The following is a 20,013-nucleotide window of genomic DNA, read 5'->3' as shown; positions in this document are numbered from 1 at the left end:
ACAGGGAATGTCTGTATCCCAGTCTCAAGACTGCCTGGTTTGAGTCCCAGCTGCACTTCCAGTTCCAGCTAAACAAAGTGCCCCTGGGAGTCATTGGGTGACAGTTTAGGTACATGGGTCCTTCTGGGTTGAACTCCCAGCTCCTGGTTTTGGCCAGGTCCAATCCTGGATACTGCATCATTTTGGGCGTGAACCAGCAGAATGGCACATTAACATATATGCATATTTAAATTTTCCTCTGTATTGAAAGGCAAAAAGGAAGGACTGGGACAGGCCAAGGGCTGGGAACTTGGGCCATCTCATGTGTGGTGGCAGGGTCCCAAGGACCTGAGTCATGGGCTGCTGCCTTCCACAGTACGTGTTAGCGGGAAGCCAGAACAGGTACCCACACATGTGATGCAGAGCTCCCAAGCAGTGAGTAGTGGCTTGAGGCCACAATGTCCACCCTGAAATAATTTTAAACTGCATGCACTATTTTGTTGGACATAACCGAGTCTGGAATAAAAACAGGTAATACGTTTCCATCTCCAGCAACATATTAAACACCACACAGAGATCAATGTTTTCAGAAGTCAATTTGAATTCTGTAGGGCATATTTAGTACTTAAAATTACACTGAATTAAAACATTACATCCTAGGATAATTAAGTGGTCTTCATCATGAAAGTTCAGTGTTATTTTTGACTGAGATTCTGAAATTATTCTGGATGGATGCCATGATTCAGTTTCATACTTAAATTAGATCTTTAAGTTAAAAATTTAATACCCTTTTTAAGAAATAAATAAACCCGCATTTTTCAGAAAAGTTGAATGTAGAATTAAAATAGTCCTTATAGGCTTAGCTTTGCTGTATGAACTTCTTAGCTATAAACACAGCCTATGGGTTTAATCCATCTTCAGCATGACCTGATGTGCTGAACACACACAAAGATGGTTAGAGCGCTGGAAGTTGCTAAAGGGATAAATTCTGCAAAACTCCTATTCTGACATCATGTCACGAGCTGGGCTGGCAACTGTCTTGCCTAAGTGAAATGAGGAAGGAGAACCAAGCACTCTACCCAATTTAACCTATGACTGTCTTTCCTGGGTTGCAAAAAAAAAAAAAAATATTACAAATATAACTGGGAAGGTCAGTAAGACCATAACCTGTGGCTGTGAATATTTAATAGAAAAAAATGTCTCCATCAATGCCCCCAAAGAGCCAGTCTTTAGGACGTGTAGGAAATGAAAATGAAAAGCGTTTGTCAGCTGTGAAACCCTAAATCCAAACAGGTGCTATGGATGGGACATCATACTCACAGGCACACACATTCCCATGCGCGGGCACACACACACAGGCCTTGTTGCCCAGAAGCAGCATGTCGTCCCTGTTTTCCGGCCATCTGGCTGTCTCGTAGTTGCCGTCTCCCTGAGCCTGACCAGCTTGTGTGGATCAGCTCTGCTCCTGGCCTAGTGGGGTGGGCTGGGGCACATGGTGAGCGGGAGGCGGTGGAGACGGCTCCTGGGTCAGCTGCAGGTGCTGAGCTGGGTCTGAAGCGCTGGCTGCTAAATGCAGCCCCTCGCTGTGTTCCGGCTGGGCATGCAAGTGCTGCAGGGTTTCCTTGGACAGCGTGATGACGTGCACGGGCTCCGTCGCAGAGGGCTCCATCTGGGTTCCGATCATGTTGAGGCCCTGCATGTGTTCTGTCTGCTCCTGCTGGGCCGACAGAATCAGATTCTGCAGCTGCTCCTCTGGCTGCTGTGTGAGCAGGGTCAGGTTGGCAGCAGGGTCCGCACTCAGGTTCTGGGTGCTTTCGGCAGTGACGAGGCTAATGCCTTGGCTGGGCCCCGACATGAAATTGATGTTGTGCACGGAGTCGGTGACGAGGAGCTGGATTTCCTGCTCCCCTGAGGTCGAGAGCTGATACGGCTGCAGCTGGAGGATGTTCCGGACCTCTTCAGCGCCACTGGCATTGCTACCACTGTTGCCACCAGCCCCAGAAGCGCTGCTGGCCTCCAATGCCTGTTTCTCTTTGCTGTGAATTTTCAAGTGGGCCTTCAGGTTGTCGAGGCGAGCAAATTGCAGGCTGCACTCGGGGCATGAGAAGGGCTTCTTGCCTGTGTGCAGGATGCAGTGCCTCCTCTTGGCGCTGGAGTCTGAAAAGGACTTGCCGCAGATGCCACAGGAGTACGGCTTCTCTCCCCTATGAGCAGAGACACACTGGGTTGGGACACTCATTTTCTACTTCTTCCTGACTATAAGCAGGGGGAAGTGACTGGCAAGTGAGGAACAAGAATCAGCCTATGCGTCATGAGTCCTAGGCTCCCCTACTAACCTCTGGATGTGGCACAGGTTACATCCACGGCTTCGTTAGACGTTAAGAGTTTATGGTTTCACAGTGTGGGCTTCAGGTGCAAAAGTAAACAGATGACCCAGAACTCTCTTTCATTTCTTGTTAGCCAATTCTTGGATGCTCATGCCAAATAAGTCTATACGACTAATATCAAGATGCAAAATCTGGAGCACTAAGTGCCCAACTTGGGATGCAGTTAGAAGAAACTCCTAAATCCAACCTGAGAGTAACTTGTGACCCCAAAACATCTGAAATGTCAAATGTAAAAAGTCTTGTGACCCCAAAACATCTGAAATGCCAAATGTAAAAAGTCTACTTTTGATTGAAAGCTTAAGCACTGGACCAGTCCTGACCCCCAATCAAAATCTGATACACGACATCAGTCATGAGAACTTTTATAGCCTAGAATTGCTCTTGCCAATTTTAATTTTGCTTAGGTTAGGAATTTCATTCTTGAAAAGATCAAACACGGTAACAAACGACGTGGGAAAGTCTAGCCTCCACCCGCCCCATCGAGCGCTCACAGGAGGTCCCGCCAGAAGACATCCGCAACGTTACCGGTGGATCCGGATGTGGGTCTGCAGAGAGCTCTTTGCTGTGAAAGATTTGCCGCAGATCTCACATGTAAATGGCTTCTCGCCTAAGACAAGCAAAAGTGATCAGGGAAACCAAAAAATCAGAACACGCCTCTGCCATATGGCAAACAGCGGCAGCCACACCCTCCGTGGTCAAGCACCTGCCCCGTCCCTGTGCATGGTGTGCGAGGCACCAAGAGGATCGTGGAGAAAGCGTCAGGTCTGAGCTTTTCCTTTCAAAACATTTAAACTGAGAAAAGGGAAGGGTGGGTAGAGGGAGATTAGCTGAGAGAAGTTTCCATTTTCATTTTGTGACGGCTCGGGGAGAGAGAGGTTCCCCTCCCCTTGCGGGGCTTTCCATGAGCCTGGAAAGGGGAGGGGTTATAGGATGCCACCCCAAGTCCTGGGTGGGAGGGAGCATGTGCTTGGGAAAGGGTCATTTGATTGACGGGTAAATAGACAGTATTCCATAGGGTGGGGGATGTATGGCTACCTGCCTGTCCCTTTTCATTTCTGGAGTAAGCATTCAAGGGAAATAAGGAACACAAGACATTCACTCCTGTGCCTTCTATCCTGAGCACTCATGGCTTGTGAGGTGGCCTGCCCAACTCTTCAGAGGGCTTCAACACCCCAGGGGGATGTGCCTATGGTTTCCATTCCTATCTGCCTTCCAGACACTCCTACAGTCTCTCTTGCCCTCATCGTCTCCAATGCCATCTGCAATGCACATCACCGCCAGCCCTCACCTGGGGCACTGATGCAGCCCCTGCTCCCACTCCAGGGCCACCTACACTCTACTCGGTGAGCAGGGTGAGCCTAGACACAGGGTTCAGCTGCTCTCTGGCTTCTATGGAAAAGGCCCTGGGGGCTCTGGACTCGCAGAAAGAAACAATAAAGCTTGCGGTGGCTGCTGTGCCTTGGTTGGGCTCAACCAGCGTGGCCGCCAGCATCTCCCGTCAGAGTGCCTGCAAAGCAGGCCTGGCTATTCTGCTTCAGATTTAGCTCCCCACCAATGGCCCTGGGAGGCAGCAGATGACGGCTCAAGTGCTTGAGCCCCTGTTACCCACGTGTGAGACCCAGTTGGGAGCTCCTGGTTCTGCACAGCTCAGTCTCGGCTGTTAAGTGCATGTGGGGAGTGAGCCAGTGGGTGGAAGACTGATCTCTTTCTGTTGCTCTGAATTTAAGATTAGTAAAAACAAACAAAAAAGAAAAGAAAAGCAGATGAAGCTGCTGCTTGTGATGCTGGCATTTCCTATGAGTGCAGGTTCAAGTTCTGGCTGTTCCACTTCTGGTCTGGGTACTTGTTAGGGCATTTGGAAATGTAACAGAAGAGGACCCAAGTATTTGGGCCTCTGCACCCACGTGCAGAACTGGCGAGAACTGGCCAGGCTCAGTTCTGACTATCAAGGCCATTTGGGCAGTGAGCCAGCAGATGGAAGATCCCTTTCTGTAACTCTGCGTTCCAAACAAATATCAATCTTTCATAAAAAGAAAAGCTGAATTGTTTTTAGTGACCCCTAGTTCAACAGTCCTTAGCTCAATCCCCATGACCTTATCTCACAGAGGCTCACCTGCCTCAGCCCCTTCTCCAGGTGTCGTCTCACTGCAGGCTTTCCCAGCAGCGCCACAGCCCATCCAAGTACACTGCCTGCTTTCTAATTAAACAGCGCAGTCGCCCCCCACCCCTCAGATTATATTTCATCATCTGTCCCCTCTGCAGGAAGAACACCCACTAGCAGCACCGAGCACCTGTAGGATCACCCAGCACCTCGTGTCTGGAATCCGGCCTGGCATGTAGTCCCACTACCTCTTGCTTAATGATGGATCCCAGAGTGTGACTGCTCTTGACTCTGCTACCCTTATTCATATCAACTGGTACTTATTCAGTGTTTGCAGAGTATACACAGCGATGCCAGTCTACACACAGAGTGAGGGGCTCTTTTGTTGTCTTTCAGAAACAGAATCAGGACATCTTAATGTAGATCAGAAGCACACAACAAAATCCCCATTAACTAAAGGGGAGAGCAGGGGTCAGGGACCAGGTGCCACGTGAGGTGGGGGCTCACGCAGGCAGAAGGCCCCCATACTCTAGAAATCTGCCTCTCTGATCTTCCCAGCACACAGGTGAAAGCTTGGCCGCTGCCACTGCCTAACTGCAGCTCTCTCCATCAGGGCTGAGGCCTATGCTCACCTTGGTGGCTTCCTCCCTCTACAGATTCAGAGTTCTCTGGAGGAAACTCCAATGACAACGTTAATATGGCCAGGTCGAAGCATGGAGCCGGGAACTCCCACCTGGTCCCCCTGACAGGGGGCAGGAGCCCCAGTACTGAGGCCTTCCCTGGTGCCAGGAAGCTGGAGCAACTGGGACTCTAATGGGTACTCTGATATGGGGAGGCACGCCTTGCAAGCAGTGGCTGAATCCACTGTGCCACAAGGGTCACCCTCCAAGGTTTTGTGAGGATGCACATGAACGGTGGGGACTCTCCCCTGGGAGCACATGCAGGGGCAGGAAGAGGACAAATGTTCTTGGCTAAGGAGGAATCTGGGGCAGGTCTTGCAAGGCCCTAGTTTCTGATTGGTTCTGCTAACAGGACTGCTTCCCTGCCAGTGCCCATTCCTCTCTGAGCCGACTTGGTTCTGAATTGCTGACAGGCTGGCGGTGGAGTACAGAGCCATAAACCAGATTAGGAACAAGAGACAGAGACAGTACTGGTCTGACACGGGGTGGGAGAGCAACAGCAGCCAGCCACGGGTGCAGACAGGAAGCAGACTGTGGGAAGCAGCAGACATCAGCCTCCATCAGGGCACTGGGTAAATGGTACAGCTGAAAAGGTGTTGCGAGACAGTCATGCGGTATGTACCAGGAGGGAAGAGGAGCCATGCTGAGGAGAGTGGGAGCTGAAAGGCTAGGGAGAGAAGGCCTGGCATTGCAGGCCAAGGAATGGGGAGGGTTTGAAGGTCATAGCCGGGCTGACGAAGGGCCAAAGTACTGAGCAAATAAATACTCCTGGGAGTGAAGGTGAAGCTGGGCCAGAGGGGCCGGGGGGAAGGAGGGGCAGTAGAGGAGCTCTAGTAAGTGTTTGTGCATAGGTGCTAGGCCTGGCCCCCGGGTGGCAGCAGGAGGCAGGAGGATGGAAGGCGGTGCTAGGGCCAGCAGGAAGTTCTACAAGAGGGGGTTGCACAACGGCAATGAAAGCAAAGGGCAGAGGTGTAGGTATGAGTGCAGTCACCCCAGGGTGCCTCTGCAGAGCCCCTGCAGCTTGTGCCACCCACACTGCCTCTCTTACCACCCCCACCCCCAGCTCCAGGACCTCATGGCTGGGTTGCCTGCTGCCATCTGCTCAGACCAAGAAGGACTGTCTTGGTCTAACAGCAGAAGCTGCCAGCCCTGGATGGGCACAATGGATATAGTTTTGTACTGCTCTATGCCAGTCAGTGTCACCTACAGCCACAACACACCATTTAAAAAAGGCTACACTGTGTCCTGCTGGACACAAAATTTCCCTGACTGTGTGGCAAGTACTCTGTGCAGCAGAGCAAACCACTTCTTGGGATGTTGGCATTCTGTGTCACAGTGCCTAGCAGCAGGTCCCACCTCCGTCTGCGCTTCTGACCCAGCTTTCTGCTCATGTGCTGGAAGGCAGCGGGTGATGGCCCAAGCACCTGGGGTCCTGCCACCTAAGTGGGAGTCCCAGGTAGAATTCCTGGCTCCTAGATACGGTCTGGCCCAGTTTCAGCTACTGTAGGCATTTGGGGAAGTGGACAAGCAGATGGACAATCTCTGTCACCTTTCAAATAAATAAATCTCTAAAAACATTATTTTTAACCAAAACCAATCTCTTACTAAAGAACACATAGGTAGGGCCCGGTGGAGTGGCCTAGTGGCTAAAGCTCTCGCCTTGAATGCCCCGGGATCCCATATGAGCGCCGGTTCTAATCCCGGCAGCTCCACTTCCCATCCAGCTCCCTGCTTGTGGCCTGGGAAAGCAGTCGAGGATGGCCCAAAGCTTTGGGACCCTGCACCCGCGTGGGAGACCTGGAAGAGGTTCCTGGTTCCTGGCTTCGGATCAGCGCAGCACTGGCTGTTGCGGCTCACTTGAGGAGTGAATCATTGGATGGACAGAAGATCTTCCTCTCTGTCTCTCCTCCTGTCTGTATATCTGACTTTGTAATAAAAATAAACAAACCTTTAAAAAAAAAAACACTTAGGCTGTTTTATAGCTTGCGAAACAACAAACAATCCTGCCTGCGAGGAACACCCTTATGCCTTCATTCCCAAATTAAATTCCTACCAACAGCACAAGGAAGCCATTTCCTCCCGGACTCACCAACCCAACAGTCAGAGTGCATGTTCCTTCTCTTGGATGCTGAGCATGGCTACCAGGGATGCTTTCCTGGCCCTGGCATCTTCCTGTATCTTCTGTGACATACCCTTCAGGTGTCCCATGGCTTCTGTTTGGGGCACTCACGTTTTCTTCCTTAGGATATTCATGTTCTGTCATTTATGCTGGTGTTAGACTAAGTCTATTTTGGGTTCTGTCCACAGTTCCTTTTCTTCTAACGTCCACAGAAACTGGAATTTCCCTCTCACTCCAGCAAGACAGAGTCACAGCAGCTCTGCCTTTACTTGGCTAGTCCTATCTGACAGTGGCCTCGGAGACCCCAGGTCGGGAGGGGTGTAGTCCTGTGCTGGGAGGAAGGAAGCTCCTGGACAGGTCTGGCCGGCTGGAGCTGTCATAGACATCAGATGACAGCCCTTCCACCCTGCTTGTCTTCACTCCAGGCAGGTTTATGCAAGTGGCGCTCCATGGAAGCCCTAGAGGGCAGGGTGTAGGGAGCTTCTGGACAGATGAACACAGGCGGCTCAAGGAGGAGGGACAACCTGACATAGCCAGGAGGCTCTGACATAGCCATCTCCTTATCTTATCCTCTGTAACAAATCCAGTAACCCTAAGGGAGATGTTTCCCTGAGTACCATAAGCTGCTTGAGCAAATTAAAGGAAGTCAAGGAGGGGGCCATAGGGACCCTTGGGACAGAACTGAGGCTTGCGACTGAGGTGGGGGTAGGCCCTCAGCCAGTGGGATGTGAGGCTAACTCAGGATGGACAGTGTAGGAACAAAACTGGGGGCTGGCACTGTGGCATGATGGGTAAAGCCGCTGTGTGCAACACTGGCATCTGCTATGGGTGCAGGTTCGAGTCCTGACTGTTCTGCATTTGGTCCAGCTCCCTAATAATGTGACTGGGGAGGCAGAAGAGGATGAACCAAGCACTTGGGCCCCTGCCACCTATGTGGGAGAACAGGAAGAAGCTCTTGGCTTCTGGCTTCAGATAGGTGTGGCTCTGGTCACTGAGGACACTTAGGGAGTAAACCAGTGGATGGATGATCTCTCTCTGTGTAACTCTGCCTTTCAAATAAATGAATACACTTAAAAAAAAAAAAGAAAGAAAGAAAAGAAAAAGGAATGGCCTGGGGTCTGCAACTCTGCAGCACTGCTTGCTGCTGGGCAGGAGTCTACAATCCTTTGTGAGCCAATAGCAGGAGGCTCCGAGTTGAGCTGGGCTTTCCTGGTGTCTGAGCCCCCGGGTGGGCCTGTGAGGGTCAGCGGTGCCCAGATCTTCAGCAAGATGAGAATCAGCTGCTTGGAAGGGCTCAACAGACAGACATGGAGACTAGAACACTCCCAACACAACCCAGGCTGGGGATAAAAGAACAGCTTAATGAACCTTACCATGAGGCCCTGGACAGGCCAGGGCACGCTGGGCACAACTACTGTTTACCTACCTCCAGCCAAGGGTCAGAGATGTCAGAGGCAGGGGCCTGCGCCGTGAGTAGCTTCTCCATGGCGGGGATAACTTCCTTGCCTTGGCCCCAGCTCACCTAGCTTAGACTAGTTTTCTGGGCACACTGGTATCAGCAGAGGGGACCCCATTGGTAAGTGAACCCTCTGCTGTTCTATCAGCTCTTTTGATCAGCCTGGCATAGCTTGGTCCAGTAGGCCCGAGCAGCTTCCGCCTCAGGACAAGGGCTGCCCTCAGGGTCTGGGATTCCTGCCTGCCTGACACTTTTTCCTGGTTTTCACCTGCGCCTGCTCTTTCCTCTTCCACAGTGCACTGATGCCTTTCCATGGCCTTGCCTATCTCATCTCTTGTTAGCCAAACATGTGCAGTCCACTTTCCTCTTGGGCTATCCTTGAGGAGGCAGAGCCAGGGTGAAGTGTTTCCTCTCTGGTCCTGCTGATGTGGCCCAGCTACCCCTGCTCTGTTCCACCCCATGTGAACCCGGGCTCCACTGCAACCTGACCTCCAGGCCTCTGTGTCTGCGTGTAAGCTGCCACCTTTGCCCACACATGCTCCTGAGCTCCAGACTCTGTGACTGCCCACTCCATGCCCAGAACCAGGCTCAGAGTGCCCAAACCCTTGCAACTGCTGGCGCATCCATTCCCAGCTTTTCTTCCTCTGATTACCTTGGTCTCCCTTCTTGTACCCCGACATGCAAGTATGAACTATCTTATGTGCTCCTCCTTCTGGTCACTTGCCACCACTTCTGCCGCACCACGCCCCAACACTACTACAGTTGCCCACAGCACTCCTGTTCTCCAGCCCTGCTGGACCTGCCCTCTGCCCACCCACACAAGGGCTACAGATTTTGTCATGTTCCAAGTTCCAAGGCATGTCATGTCATGTCCACCCTCGGGGTAAGCCATCTCACCTGGGCACAACTCTGTCCTTACGAGGTGGCTTCCAAGTTCTTAATAAGCCTGAGTACACACCAGGGGAACTTTAAAAAATGTTATATGAGGCTGGCATGCTAGTGTAGCACGTTAAGCTTCTGCCTGCAAATGCTGGTAACCCATATGGGTACTGGTTAGAGCCCCGGTTGCTCCATTTTTGATCCAGTTCTCTGTTTGTGGCCTGGGAAAGCAGTCGAGGACGGCCCAAAGCCTTGGGACCCTGTACCCATGTGGGAGACCCTGAAGAAGCTCCTGGTTCTCAGTTTTGAGCCAGCTCAGCTGTGGCCATTATGGCCATTTAGGGAGTGAACCACCAGTTGGAAAAATTCTCTCTCTCCCCCTCTCTAACTGCCTTTTGAGGGTGGGGGATAGAATCTTCAAAACAACAACAACACAAGTATAAAACAATTCCAGGGATGGCACTGTGGATTAAGCCACTGCCTGAAATACTGGCATCCCATATGGGCACCAGTTCCAAATCCTGTTGTTCCACTCAGCTGGCACATTAGCAGCTGAAGATGTCCAAGTATTTGGGTTCCTGCACCCCTGTGGGAGAGCTGGATGAAGTTCTTGGCTCCTGGTTTCGATCTGCCCCAGCCCAGGTTGTGGGGGGTCATTTAGGGAATGACCCAGTGGGTAGAAGATATGTCTCTCTCATTCTTCCTTTGTTTCTTTTCTTTTTCTTAAAGATGCATTTATTTATTTATTTATTTTTTTAAAGATTTATTTTATTTTCATTACAAAGTCAGATATACTGAGAGGAGGAGAGATAGAGAGGAAGTGGAGCTGCCGGGATTAGAACCAGCGGCCATATGGGATCAAGGCGAGGACCTTAGCCACTAGGCCACGCTGCCGAGCCCAAAGATGCATTTATTTTTATTGGAAAGCCAATATACAGAGAAGAGAAAGAACGAGAGGAAGACATCCATTCTATGATTCACGCCCCAAGCAGCCACAAAGGATGGAGTTGAGCCAATCTGAAGCCAGGAGCCAGGAGCTTCTTCTGGGTCGCCCATGAGGGTGCAGGGTTCCAAAGCTTTGGGCCGTCCTCAACTGCTTTCCCAGGCCACAAGCAGGGAGCTGGATGGGAAGTGGGTCTGCTGGGATTAGAACTGGCACCTAAATGGAATCTCAGCGAGTTCAAGGCGAGCGTTTTAACCGCTATGCTATTGCATTGGGCCCTCATTCTGCCTTTCAACTAAATAAATAAAATTTTAAAACATAAATTATACTTATTCCAAGGTTCCATGCCAGGTGACCTCAGAGCCTCCGGGTTGGGGGCGGGCTGTTTTCCCAAAACCCCTGACATGACTGCAGTGTGCAACTGAAACAACAGTCCCCAGGCACCCTGGACTCCAGCTGTCCCTGCTGTCGCCCACCTAGACCTCCCTCCTATTCTCTGTGTCAGAAACACACTGCACTTAAGGCTCAGGGCTCTGCACCTGCTGTGCCCCACCCAGGATGTCTGCTCCTCTGTCCAAGAAGGCCAGCTCGCTCCCCTCCACATTCCGAGCATTCTCACCTCCAGTCAGAAAGCCGTTTCACCGGTGGGGCCTTCCCAAACCACTGTCCAGAGAGGGCAGCTCCCCTTCGCACGTCCCAGCCTTTGAGCCCACTGCCATCTGGCACACAGTGCGTGCCTGCTCTGCCTCTCTGTTCAGAGGCTGGCTTCTCACCAGCCAGCCTCTTTCTGTCCTTCCTGGTCACTGTGGTGCACCCTGAGCCCAAGAGGGGGCCAGGACCTTAGTAACTGCTCAGTAAACATGCTGAACAGCTGAGTGACATTTCCTGGTGACAGTGGCTGCAGTAAGACTGCAGAGAGACCATCTGCACAGAATTCACACCTTATCAGAAATGCATGGATTCTTAGGTTGAATGTCCCGTATTGGAAATTGCTTAGGACCAGAAATGTTTTGCATGTTGGAAAGCGTGTCACTATGCCATGACATATCTTGGGGATGTGACCCACGTCTACATTTGGAATTCACTGGTTTCATAAACACAGCATACATACAGAGGGTAGCTTGATGCAGTATTTTCAGAGACCTGTGTGTGACTTGAGGACATTAGCTCAGGCATGGAATTTTCCACTGGGCATCAGATCAGTGCTCAAAAAGTTGCAAATTTTGGAGTAGTGCGGGTTTAGGATTAGGGATACTCCATCTGTCTATGTAACAACCATGTCCAAAGTACCATAAACCAATGCAATATGCAACTCGAGTTGACAGTTTAACACAATCATTCAATAGCCTAGCTGCAACTCGAAAGCTTCTCCTAGAAAACCTGATGGGTGTGTTTTTAACCAGTGATCCTTGCCAGAAGATTATAAAAGGCCCACTTGCTTCCTTCTCTGTTCTTCCCTGAAAGTCTGGATTATTCTAATTAACCTGCTTCCTCCTCCTCTGTCCAAGCTGGGCGGAAGGGGGTGGGTTGCAAGCTTAAACTGTAGGTGCTGGCTCTGGGGAGAAAGTTAAAAAAATTCTTAGTGCCCATGCTATCTTTCCTGAGTTTTGTTTTTCCTTTTTTCACTAAAAGAAAATTTCTGCCAGACCAGAGTATCTTGTGGCATGAGGTAAGTCTCCACGGAGCAACGGGGCTCGCTCCGTGATTTTGTCTTGCTAAATGACCAAGTGATGACTTTCCCCCAGCTTCTGCCTCAGACTTTTTAAGGATCTCCTTATCAAACCCCGCCCACTGCACAAGGAACATTCCAGACACAGGCTTGGCGAAGGAGGACATCGCTGGCTCTGGGGAGGAGGGCGGTGCGGGCTGTACCTGTGTGTGTGCGCAGGTGTTTCTTCAGCTGAGATACGTCCATGAATTTGCGGTGGCAGTGGTTGCATTCCGGCAATGAGTGGCCTTGTCGCAACAACAAAAAAAGTGTGAGTGCATATACGCTTGCGCTCCCTGCATTTCTTCAGTGATCTGTGTTAAAGCTCTTCCCTGAAAAACAATCATTTTCAATATGGTGCTTTCACAGGCAGAGTTCTCTTCATCATCTGGTAATGGTAATGATCTCTCCTAGGCACCCACTACAGGGCTGGGACCCCTTCAATCCTGCCCAATGTTACTCTTTCTCCCCTGGAAGTCCTGCTGTGAGCAGGGCCCACTGATTAAGTGAGAGGCTCGCCCTGCCTCTGACCCCTATTCATGTCTTATCAGCTGGCAGGAAAGAAAAAAGGACCCAGGGTGGAGGTTGATGGGAGGCAGTATGGACTGACTGCCTAGGGTGGGTAACGCCATCTCGGAGCCTCACTAAAGGACAATCATTCCACTGTCACCCTTGTGGGCAAGTGGTACTTTGGGAAGAGATCCCACGGCAGAACAACTGAAATGCGCAATGCTTTTCAAGACCCCCCAGACACCACTTGGTCTCCTATGTGAATGACATAACAGTTTCAGAAATGCACTCCGCCTTCCTTCCCCTCCACCCACTCTAACCTCCCCTCCCTTGTACGGTACCTGTGTGAACTCGGTAATGGCTCTTGAGCTGTCTTTTCTGGCTGAAATATTTTCCACACTGATCACAGGTGAAAGACTTCTGTCCTACCAGATGGAAAAACAAAATGCTGTCACACACACACACACACAGAGCTAACCAGAATGCGCACTAATAAGGCAACTACACCATGGACCTGGGTCCCTGAGTTCCAGACATCTATGAGCCCCAAAGCCCTCAGTCGGCCACAGAAAAAAACACATGTGCAGAGGATTGTAAGGTAGCAGGCAGGAGGTGGTGGGCGCTGGGATGGGGGTGAAGAACAGGCGGCCTCTTAAAGGCATCCAGAGTAAAATGATTCTAAACTCTGGGGCTTCAATAAGACATCTGCACATTCAAGTCACAGCAGTCAGCTTGAGAGCTGCAGCTTACGACTTAGTGCTGTGTCAAACACCAGTGAAATTCTGACATGCACACGGCCCTTTCAGTGACATCCAGTCACGTGACTCCAACAGGACTCCCCACCCCTCCCCCCAGAACGGGGCATCTGCGAGCCAGGCTACCTGAGTGCAGGCTCATGTGCTCCAGCAGTGAGTGCTTGGTGGTGAGGGCCTTGCCGCACACGGTACAGGTGTATGGCCGCTCGCCTGTGTGCATCCTGGTGTGCACCTGCAGTGAGTGCTTCTGGGCAAAGCCTTTCCCGCATTCGTTACATTTGAAAGGTCGCTCACCTGCAACGAGAGATGAGAGGAGGCATTGGCAATGAGTCTCTTCAGGTTGGAACAGATGGAGCCTACCTCAGCAGTGAGGGGCATGGAGAGGCAGCCTCACTGCTAGGCTTGGGCTCTCCACAAACAAGGGTGAGGGAGGATTAAATGAATGCCTCTTGGAAAGGGTCCCGGGCCCAAGAGCCAATCTCCTGCTTCATGGGACCAGGACATGGGCTTTCTCCCCAGCTAAGGGTGACTGTTCAAAAAAACAAAACAAAACAAAACAAAACAAAAAGGGTGACTGCTCTCTGAAGAACTGAAGCCAGGGGCACATGTAGGTTCGAGTCCAACTGCTCCACTTCTCATCCAGCTCCCTGCTAATGTACCTGGGAAGACAGTGCGGGATAGCCCAAGGGCTTGTGCCCCAGCAATGCAGGTGGGAGACTCAGATGAAGTTTGCGGCTTCTGGCTTCGGCCTGCTGCAGCTCTGGCTGTTGTGGCCATTTGGGGAGAAACGCAGGGTCCCTGGGTTAGGGGTCACTCCGACTCCCTCAGGAGGAGAAGCTGGTGCTCTTGGGGAGCATATGGGACTCCCCTCCTCCTGATTAGATCCTGCAGCCAGGCTTCTCACAGGGGGATGTGAAAGGCTTATTCCCTTCGGAGGGTGAAAAGGCCCGGGCCAAGGCAGCCCAAGCTGTGGAAGCCAGCCTCGGCCAGGAAGTGGTGTACTGCTGTGACCCTGCTTTCCAGGTTCTCCTTCTACCTGCAGGGCTGTGAGTAGCTTTTTTTTTTTTTTTTTTTTTACCTAACTCACCGATACATGATTCAGCAAGATACTTTAACAAATCACTACATTCAAGGACAGCCCCCGAGTTGCTGGCAATAGACAAGAAGTATAACGTTTTCCAGAACATACCATCCAAGGGAAAAGAAAGCGTTAAATACCAACAAACTCTGTATTAGCACACAAACATTTTCACAGAAGACGTTACACTGCAGTAATCTTTGAAATCATGGAAGAGAATGTTCTGGAACAGAAGTGGCACCAGTGTTTCTAAACTGCAGCTCGAACTGGCATTACACAAATACAAGAACAGAGACCCAAACTAAAGCCACTGTCACATTCCTCAATCTTGGTGGTTGAGAGGGAAGACGTTACCAGCTGGTCTTCCCTTAACTAGCCCCACAGGAGGATTTAATTTCTTACACCAGGTGCATAGGCACCTTGTACCAACAGCAGTAACACAGACATAGTCTACTCCAGTTCAACAAATCGCTCTCAAGCATTCACTGTGTCCAAGTCACTGGAATACAGACTTTTTCACCTTTCTGTCCTTAAAAATTCCTGGCCTCAGGTGATCAATGTGAAGTTTTGGGGTTGGGGTGGGAGGCAGGGGGCAGCAGTGTGGCATAGCACATTAAGCCCATATAGGTGCTTGTTTGTGTTCTGGCTGCTCCACTTCCCATCCAGCTCCCTGCTGATGTGCCTGGGAAGGCAGTGGAGGATGGCCCAAGTGCTCTGGTCCCTGACACCCATGTGGGAGACCTAGATGAAGCTCCTGATGTTGGTCTGGCCCAAGCCCAGCTGTAGCAGCCATCTGGGGAGTGAACTAGTGGATGGAAGATCTCCGAAACGCTTTCAGATAAACTAATATTCTTATTAAAATAATAATAATAATAATAAAAAAAGCAGCAGCCACTGGATGACAGATGCCGTCAGTACCAGCCTATTTATTTAGAACTTACGATTAGGTTGAGGGATATGGACGTGCTGATTTCAAGCAGAGTGAGTTAAGCACCTGAGACTGAGCCCAGGAGAGAATTTAAAGGCAGCACACCACACACACACTGATCCACATGCCAGTCATCAGCCACACGAACCAAGATCAGACCAAAGATCTGGTTTCCCAGCTAACGCCGATTTAAATGCTCAAAATCCATCCGAGGCTAGTGGCCCTCAGCTGGGACAACCCAGATTCACACACTTCCACCACCGTGGAGGGGCCTAGCAGCCAGCACTGGGGCAGGAGGGAGCACAGGGGGAGTGGCCAAACCAGCAAGCAAGCTGTACACCCCGAGCAAGAAGCAAGGCTATGGTACAGATGGGCAAAGCTCAGGCACCAGACCAGAATCAAAGCCTTGAACCAAGAACTCCCAGCAACTGGGCTCCACCTGGGGGGTGCAGGCAGCTCTGTCACTGAGTGGATGCCCCTGGGAGCCAGTAGGCAAGATCTCTTGGATTCACCTGGCTGGCACTGACTGTGTTTGAGGATGCAACACAGTAACATCTGGGAAAGTTTCATGACAACGCCAGCACACACATAGGAGTGCCATTAGTACACAGACCAAAGCACTCATCTCTCATCACCCTCTCCCCGCGACCCGCTGCCAACCAGCTACAGTGGGGTCATTACCCGTGTGGCTCCTCTGGTGGATGGCTAAGAAGTGATGGTACTTAAAGACCTTGCCACAGTCTTTGCAGCGGGCCTCGGGGTTGCGGGGCCGCCGCCTGCTCCCGTAAACCCTCTTGGCTGCACCCTGGTCCCCGTCTTCGTCCCCCACGAGCTTGTAATCTTTCAGTTTTACTGATCTCCGAATCCTGCGCTTGCTGTGGCGACTTTGGCGTTCATGCCCCTCCTGGGGCCTGGCATCACAGTTCTCATCTTTTCTGGTGGACACTTGCCCCACGGTACTGCACAGTTCACCGGCAGGTTCTGAATCTTCCTTGGCTCTCTCCTCTGGCACACCCCCAAGGTGTGGTCCGTTCTGAGCCGGGCTGTGTGGCCGGAGCAGCGTCTTCCTCTCCTGCGAGCTGTTGTTGACCTTCCTTGGCCTTCCCCTCTTGCGCTTGGATGGCTCATCGTTCTTGTTGGAAATCGCCACCACAGAGGCACCTGCTGGGGTCCCGGATGTGGCCTCCCCGGGGCTCCTGTGGTCATTCTGGAAGTCTGTGTAGGCCTTGACCAGATCAGAGACCCTCAAGAATTGAGCAGTGGCCAGAATCTGTTCGGTGCTCTTCTCGCTGGCGTGCAGGCGGCCCGTGTAGATGAACTCCAGCAGGATCCGGAAGGTGTCGGCCACCAGGCCTTCCAGCACGTAGATGGACTGGCCCACGCCCCCCTCTTGCGCGAACATCATGGAGAAGTACTCGCTGCTGGCGGCCAGTAGCGCCTTGTGGGCCCGGAAGTGCACGCTCTCCACAATCAGGGTGATATCACAGAGAAAGCCCTTCTTTCTCTGGGCCTCGAAACTGGCCAGCACGGTGTCACTGTGAGTGTCCGAGTGTACCACCACGAGCTGCGCTGGGGGCGCAGGGGCCGGGTCTGCCATCTTCTTTGGAGGCCAGGAAGGTTGAGATCTGAAATGAGAAAAATCATGTCTGTGAAGAGGAAGAGCCTGCATGAACCCATTCTTCCCAGAGCAAAAGATCTTTATTTGATTTGTAAAAAGATTGCTTCTCACTGGAAAGACAGAGTTATAGAGAGAAGGATCTTCCTCTGTGGGTTCACTCCCCAAATGGTCACAATGGCCAGAACCAGGAGCCAGGAGCTTCTTCCAGGTCTCCCACATGGGTGAAGGCTCCCAAGGCTTTGGGCCATCCTTTATTGCTTTCCCAGGCCACAAGCAAGGAGCTGGATAGGAAGTGGAGCAACTGGGACATGATTTGGTGCCCATATGGAATCCTGGCACTTTAGAATTAGTCAATTTAGCCATTGTGCCAGTCCTTCTTTATTTGTTTTTATTCGAAAGGCAGAGATTTACAAACAGAAAAGGAAAGAGAGAGAGAGAAAACTTCCATCCACTGGTTCACTCCCCAAACAGCCCAAGTGGACAGTTGTTCTGCTGCTCTGAAGCCGGCAGCCAGGAGCTTCTTCCCAGTCTCCCACGGGGTGCAGGGTCCCAAGGTATTAGGCCATCATCTGCTGTTCTGCCAGGCATAGTAGCAGGCAGTTAGATCAGAGGTGGAGTAGTTGGGACTCCAACTGGCACCAGTATGCGATGCTGGTGCTGCAGGAGGAGGACTAACCCGCAATCTTACAGGAGCCAGCACCTGCAATCTGAAATTTCACTGTTGTATTCAAGAGTCCACTGAAACATCTCTGCCTTTAGTATCCAGGGTACCTCTCAGGGTCCGTTTTCTCCTTTTATAACTACAGCAAAGGGCAGTATTAAGCATCTCTCAAGTCCTTCCTGGCGCCAACTTTTCTATGGTTGCACAAATCCTGCAAAGAGACCCTCGCTCTTCTCAAAAGACCAGCCAAGGGAGGGAGGTGGCGTTTTACGTACGAGAGAGCGGGTGGGAAAACGGGGCCAATGCACGCTGACTCTGAGAAAGCCGTAAAATGAAATCATAAGCAGGGAAGCCGCGCGGGGCCTCCCTTTGGAGGGCAGCCAGGCCCCTGGTACTCCATTCCCTCCACCGAGGCCGGGCGCCGAGCATCGATGCCCCGCGACCTGGGCCCCGCCGGCCCGCCGCCACCGGGCACCGGGGCCGCGGGTGAGCGCGAGGCAGCACCTACCTTTCCGGGGCGCCCGGCCCGGCCCGCGTCGGGGCCGTAGGGCCCACCTGGCGGGCGCCCCCGCGATGGACTCACGCCGCCCGGCCTCGACCCCAGCCCCGCGGCCGCCGCGGCCAACCCGGAAGCGCTGCGCCGGGCCCAGCCAGTGCGCGGGCGCAGCACCACGTGGTCCGCGCTAAGGGGCGGAGCCGAGCGTGTCGTGGGCGGAGCGGAGGGCAGGGACTGCGCGGAGGGCCCGCCCCCGAGAACCCCGGCAGGTGTGAATTGCGGCTAGGGCACAGCGTGGCAGTCCGACTTGAGAAGTTTTGAATTATGCCATACCGTTAGCTCTGCACACACCTTGGCGGACTAGAAATCCGAATGTATGATGAACGGATGGAGTCGCCTTTACCTTCATCATCATTACCACCCGCTAAATATTATTTTCCTTCTAAATATTTTTCACATCTGTCTCCTGTCTCCTTTTCCTTTACACTTCCAATGCTTTAAAAGTTTCTGGGTCTGAAGAGTGTTCTAGATTTGGACTTGGCTTTACCTTATCTGTGAAATGGGGGGGGGGGTAACACTAATGTCTCCTTAGATAATTATGGCGGTGTCCAACAAGATTATGAAATGAACGGCAGCAGTCCATGGTTTGATTCATGTCTGCTATGATTCAGATCATGTGATTAAGTATTTTGTTTTTCTGCCATAAGCTCTTCAGGGTTTCTCCAGCCTTAGCTGCAATACTGTTCCCTCCAGTTAACAAGAACATGGGAGATCCTTCCAGGTGCAAGGAAGACCCAGAGCCTACCTTCACACCCCTCTTAGAACACAAAGTGGCTTCAGTAATGTGCTCCCTGCATACATTCTAAACCTCTTGGTCAGCTCTATGACCCAGCCCCAAGCCCTCTTCTCGTGTAACTTTCTTCTTCTTTTTTTTTTATTCATTTTTTATTACAGCCAGATATACACAGAGGAGGAGGAGAGACAGAGAGGAAGATCTTCCGTCGGATGATTCACTCCCCAAGTGAGCGCAATGGGCCGATGTGCGCCAATCCGAAGCCAGGAACCTGGAACCTCTTCCAGGTCTCCCACGCAGGTGCAGGGTCCCAAAGCTTTGGGCCGTCCTCGACTGCTTTCCCAGGTCACAAGCAGGGAGCTGGATGGGAAGTGGAGCTGCCGGGATCAGAACCGGCACCCATATGGGATCCCAGGGCGTTCAAGGCGAGGACTTTAGCCGCTAGGCCACGCCGCCGGGCCCCTCGTGTAACTTTCAATTGTTTCTTCCGGTACCCCCTCCCTCAGCTTAATGATCCAATAACATCCCCTTGGTGCATGCTGCTCTTATTCCACTAAGGGGAGACAAAATACTAGTGGCAATGGGGCAGCAAGTTAAGCAACCACTGTGAGGTTGCATCCCATAAGGACACAAGTTCAAGTCCTGGCTGCTCTGTTTCTCATCTAGCTCCCTGCTAATTAATCCAGCTCCCAGTCTGGAAAAGCAGTGGATGGAGCTTCTGGCTCCTGGCTTTGATACCTTCTGAGCCGAGATCCAACTCACACCAATGTGTAACAATCTGGAACAAGGGTATCCTAGACAAGGGAAGAGCCAGCGTGAGAGCCGTAAGGCTGAGAATGAGCTGGAAGTACCTGAGGACAGGAAGACATGGCTGGAGCACATGGCTAAGAGGAAGAATGACAGCTTTTGATGGTTTGGAGGT

The 20,013-nt window shown here is 51.8% G+C and overlaps 1 protein-coding gene across 2 annotated transcripts; it reads right to left on the bottom strand.

The window, feature by feature from the left end:
- Window positions 1–1,432: 1,432 nt before the first annotated feature.
- Window positions 1,433–18,459, bottom strand: ZBTB24 (zinc finger and BTB domain containing 24). 2 transcript variants are annotated; one of them, XM_058659726.1, is made up of 7 exons: window positions 18,311–18,459; window positions 16,205–17,148; window positions 13,644–13,811; window positions 13,104–13,187; window positions 12,417–12,500; window positions 2,892–2,973; window positions 1,433–2,183 (listed from the first exon to the last, which is right to left on the bottom strand). In XM_058659726.1, exons 2-7 carry the CDS (start codon window positions 17,118–17,120, stop codon window positions 1,433–1,435), a joined length of 2,085 nt encoding a protein of 694 aa, XP_058515709.1. In that variant the 5' UTR covers window positions 17,121–17,148; window positions 18,311–18,459. The 2 variants fall into 2 exon arrangements, with proteins under 2 accessions (XP_058515709.1, XP_058515765.1); XM_058659782.1 differs by lacking the exons at window positions 1,433–2,183; window positions 2,892–2,973 and having other exon boundaries at window positions 12,423–12,584.
- Window positions 18,460–20,013: the final 1,554 nt, after the last annotated feature.

This window comes from Ochotona princeps, chromosome 1, assembly GCF_030435755.1.
Source record: "Ochotona princeps isolate mOchPri1 chromosome 1, mOchPri1.hap1, whole genome shotgun sequence".
Lineage (NCBI taxonomy): Eukaryota > Metazoa > Chordata > Mammalia > Lagomorpha > Ochotonidae > Ochotona > Ochotona princeps.
The sequence above is the reverse complement of the archived record's forward strand: the minus strand, read 5'-3'. Positions and strand labels throughout refer to the sequence as shown.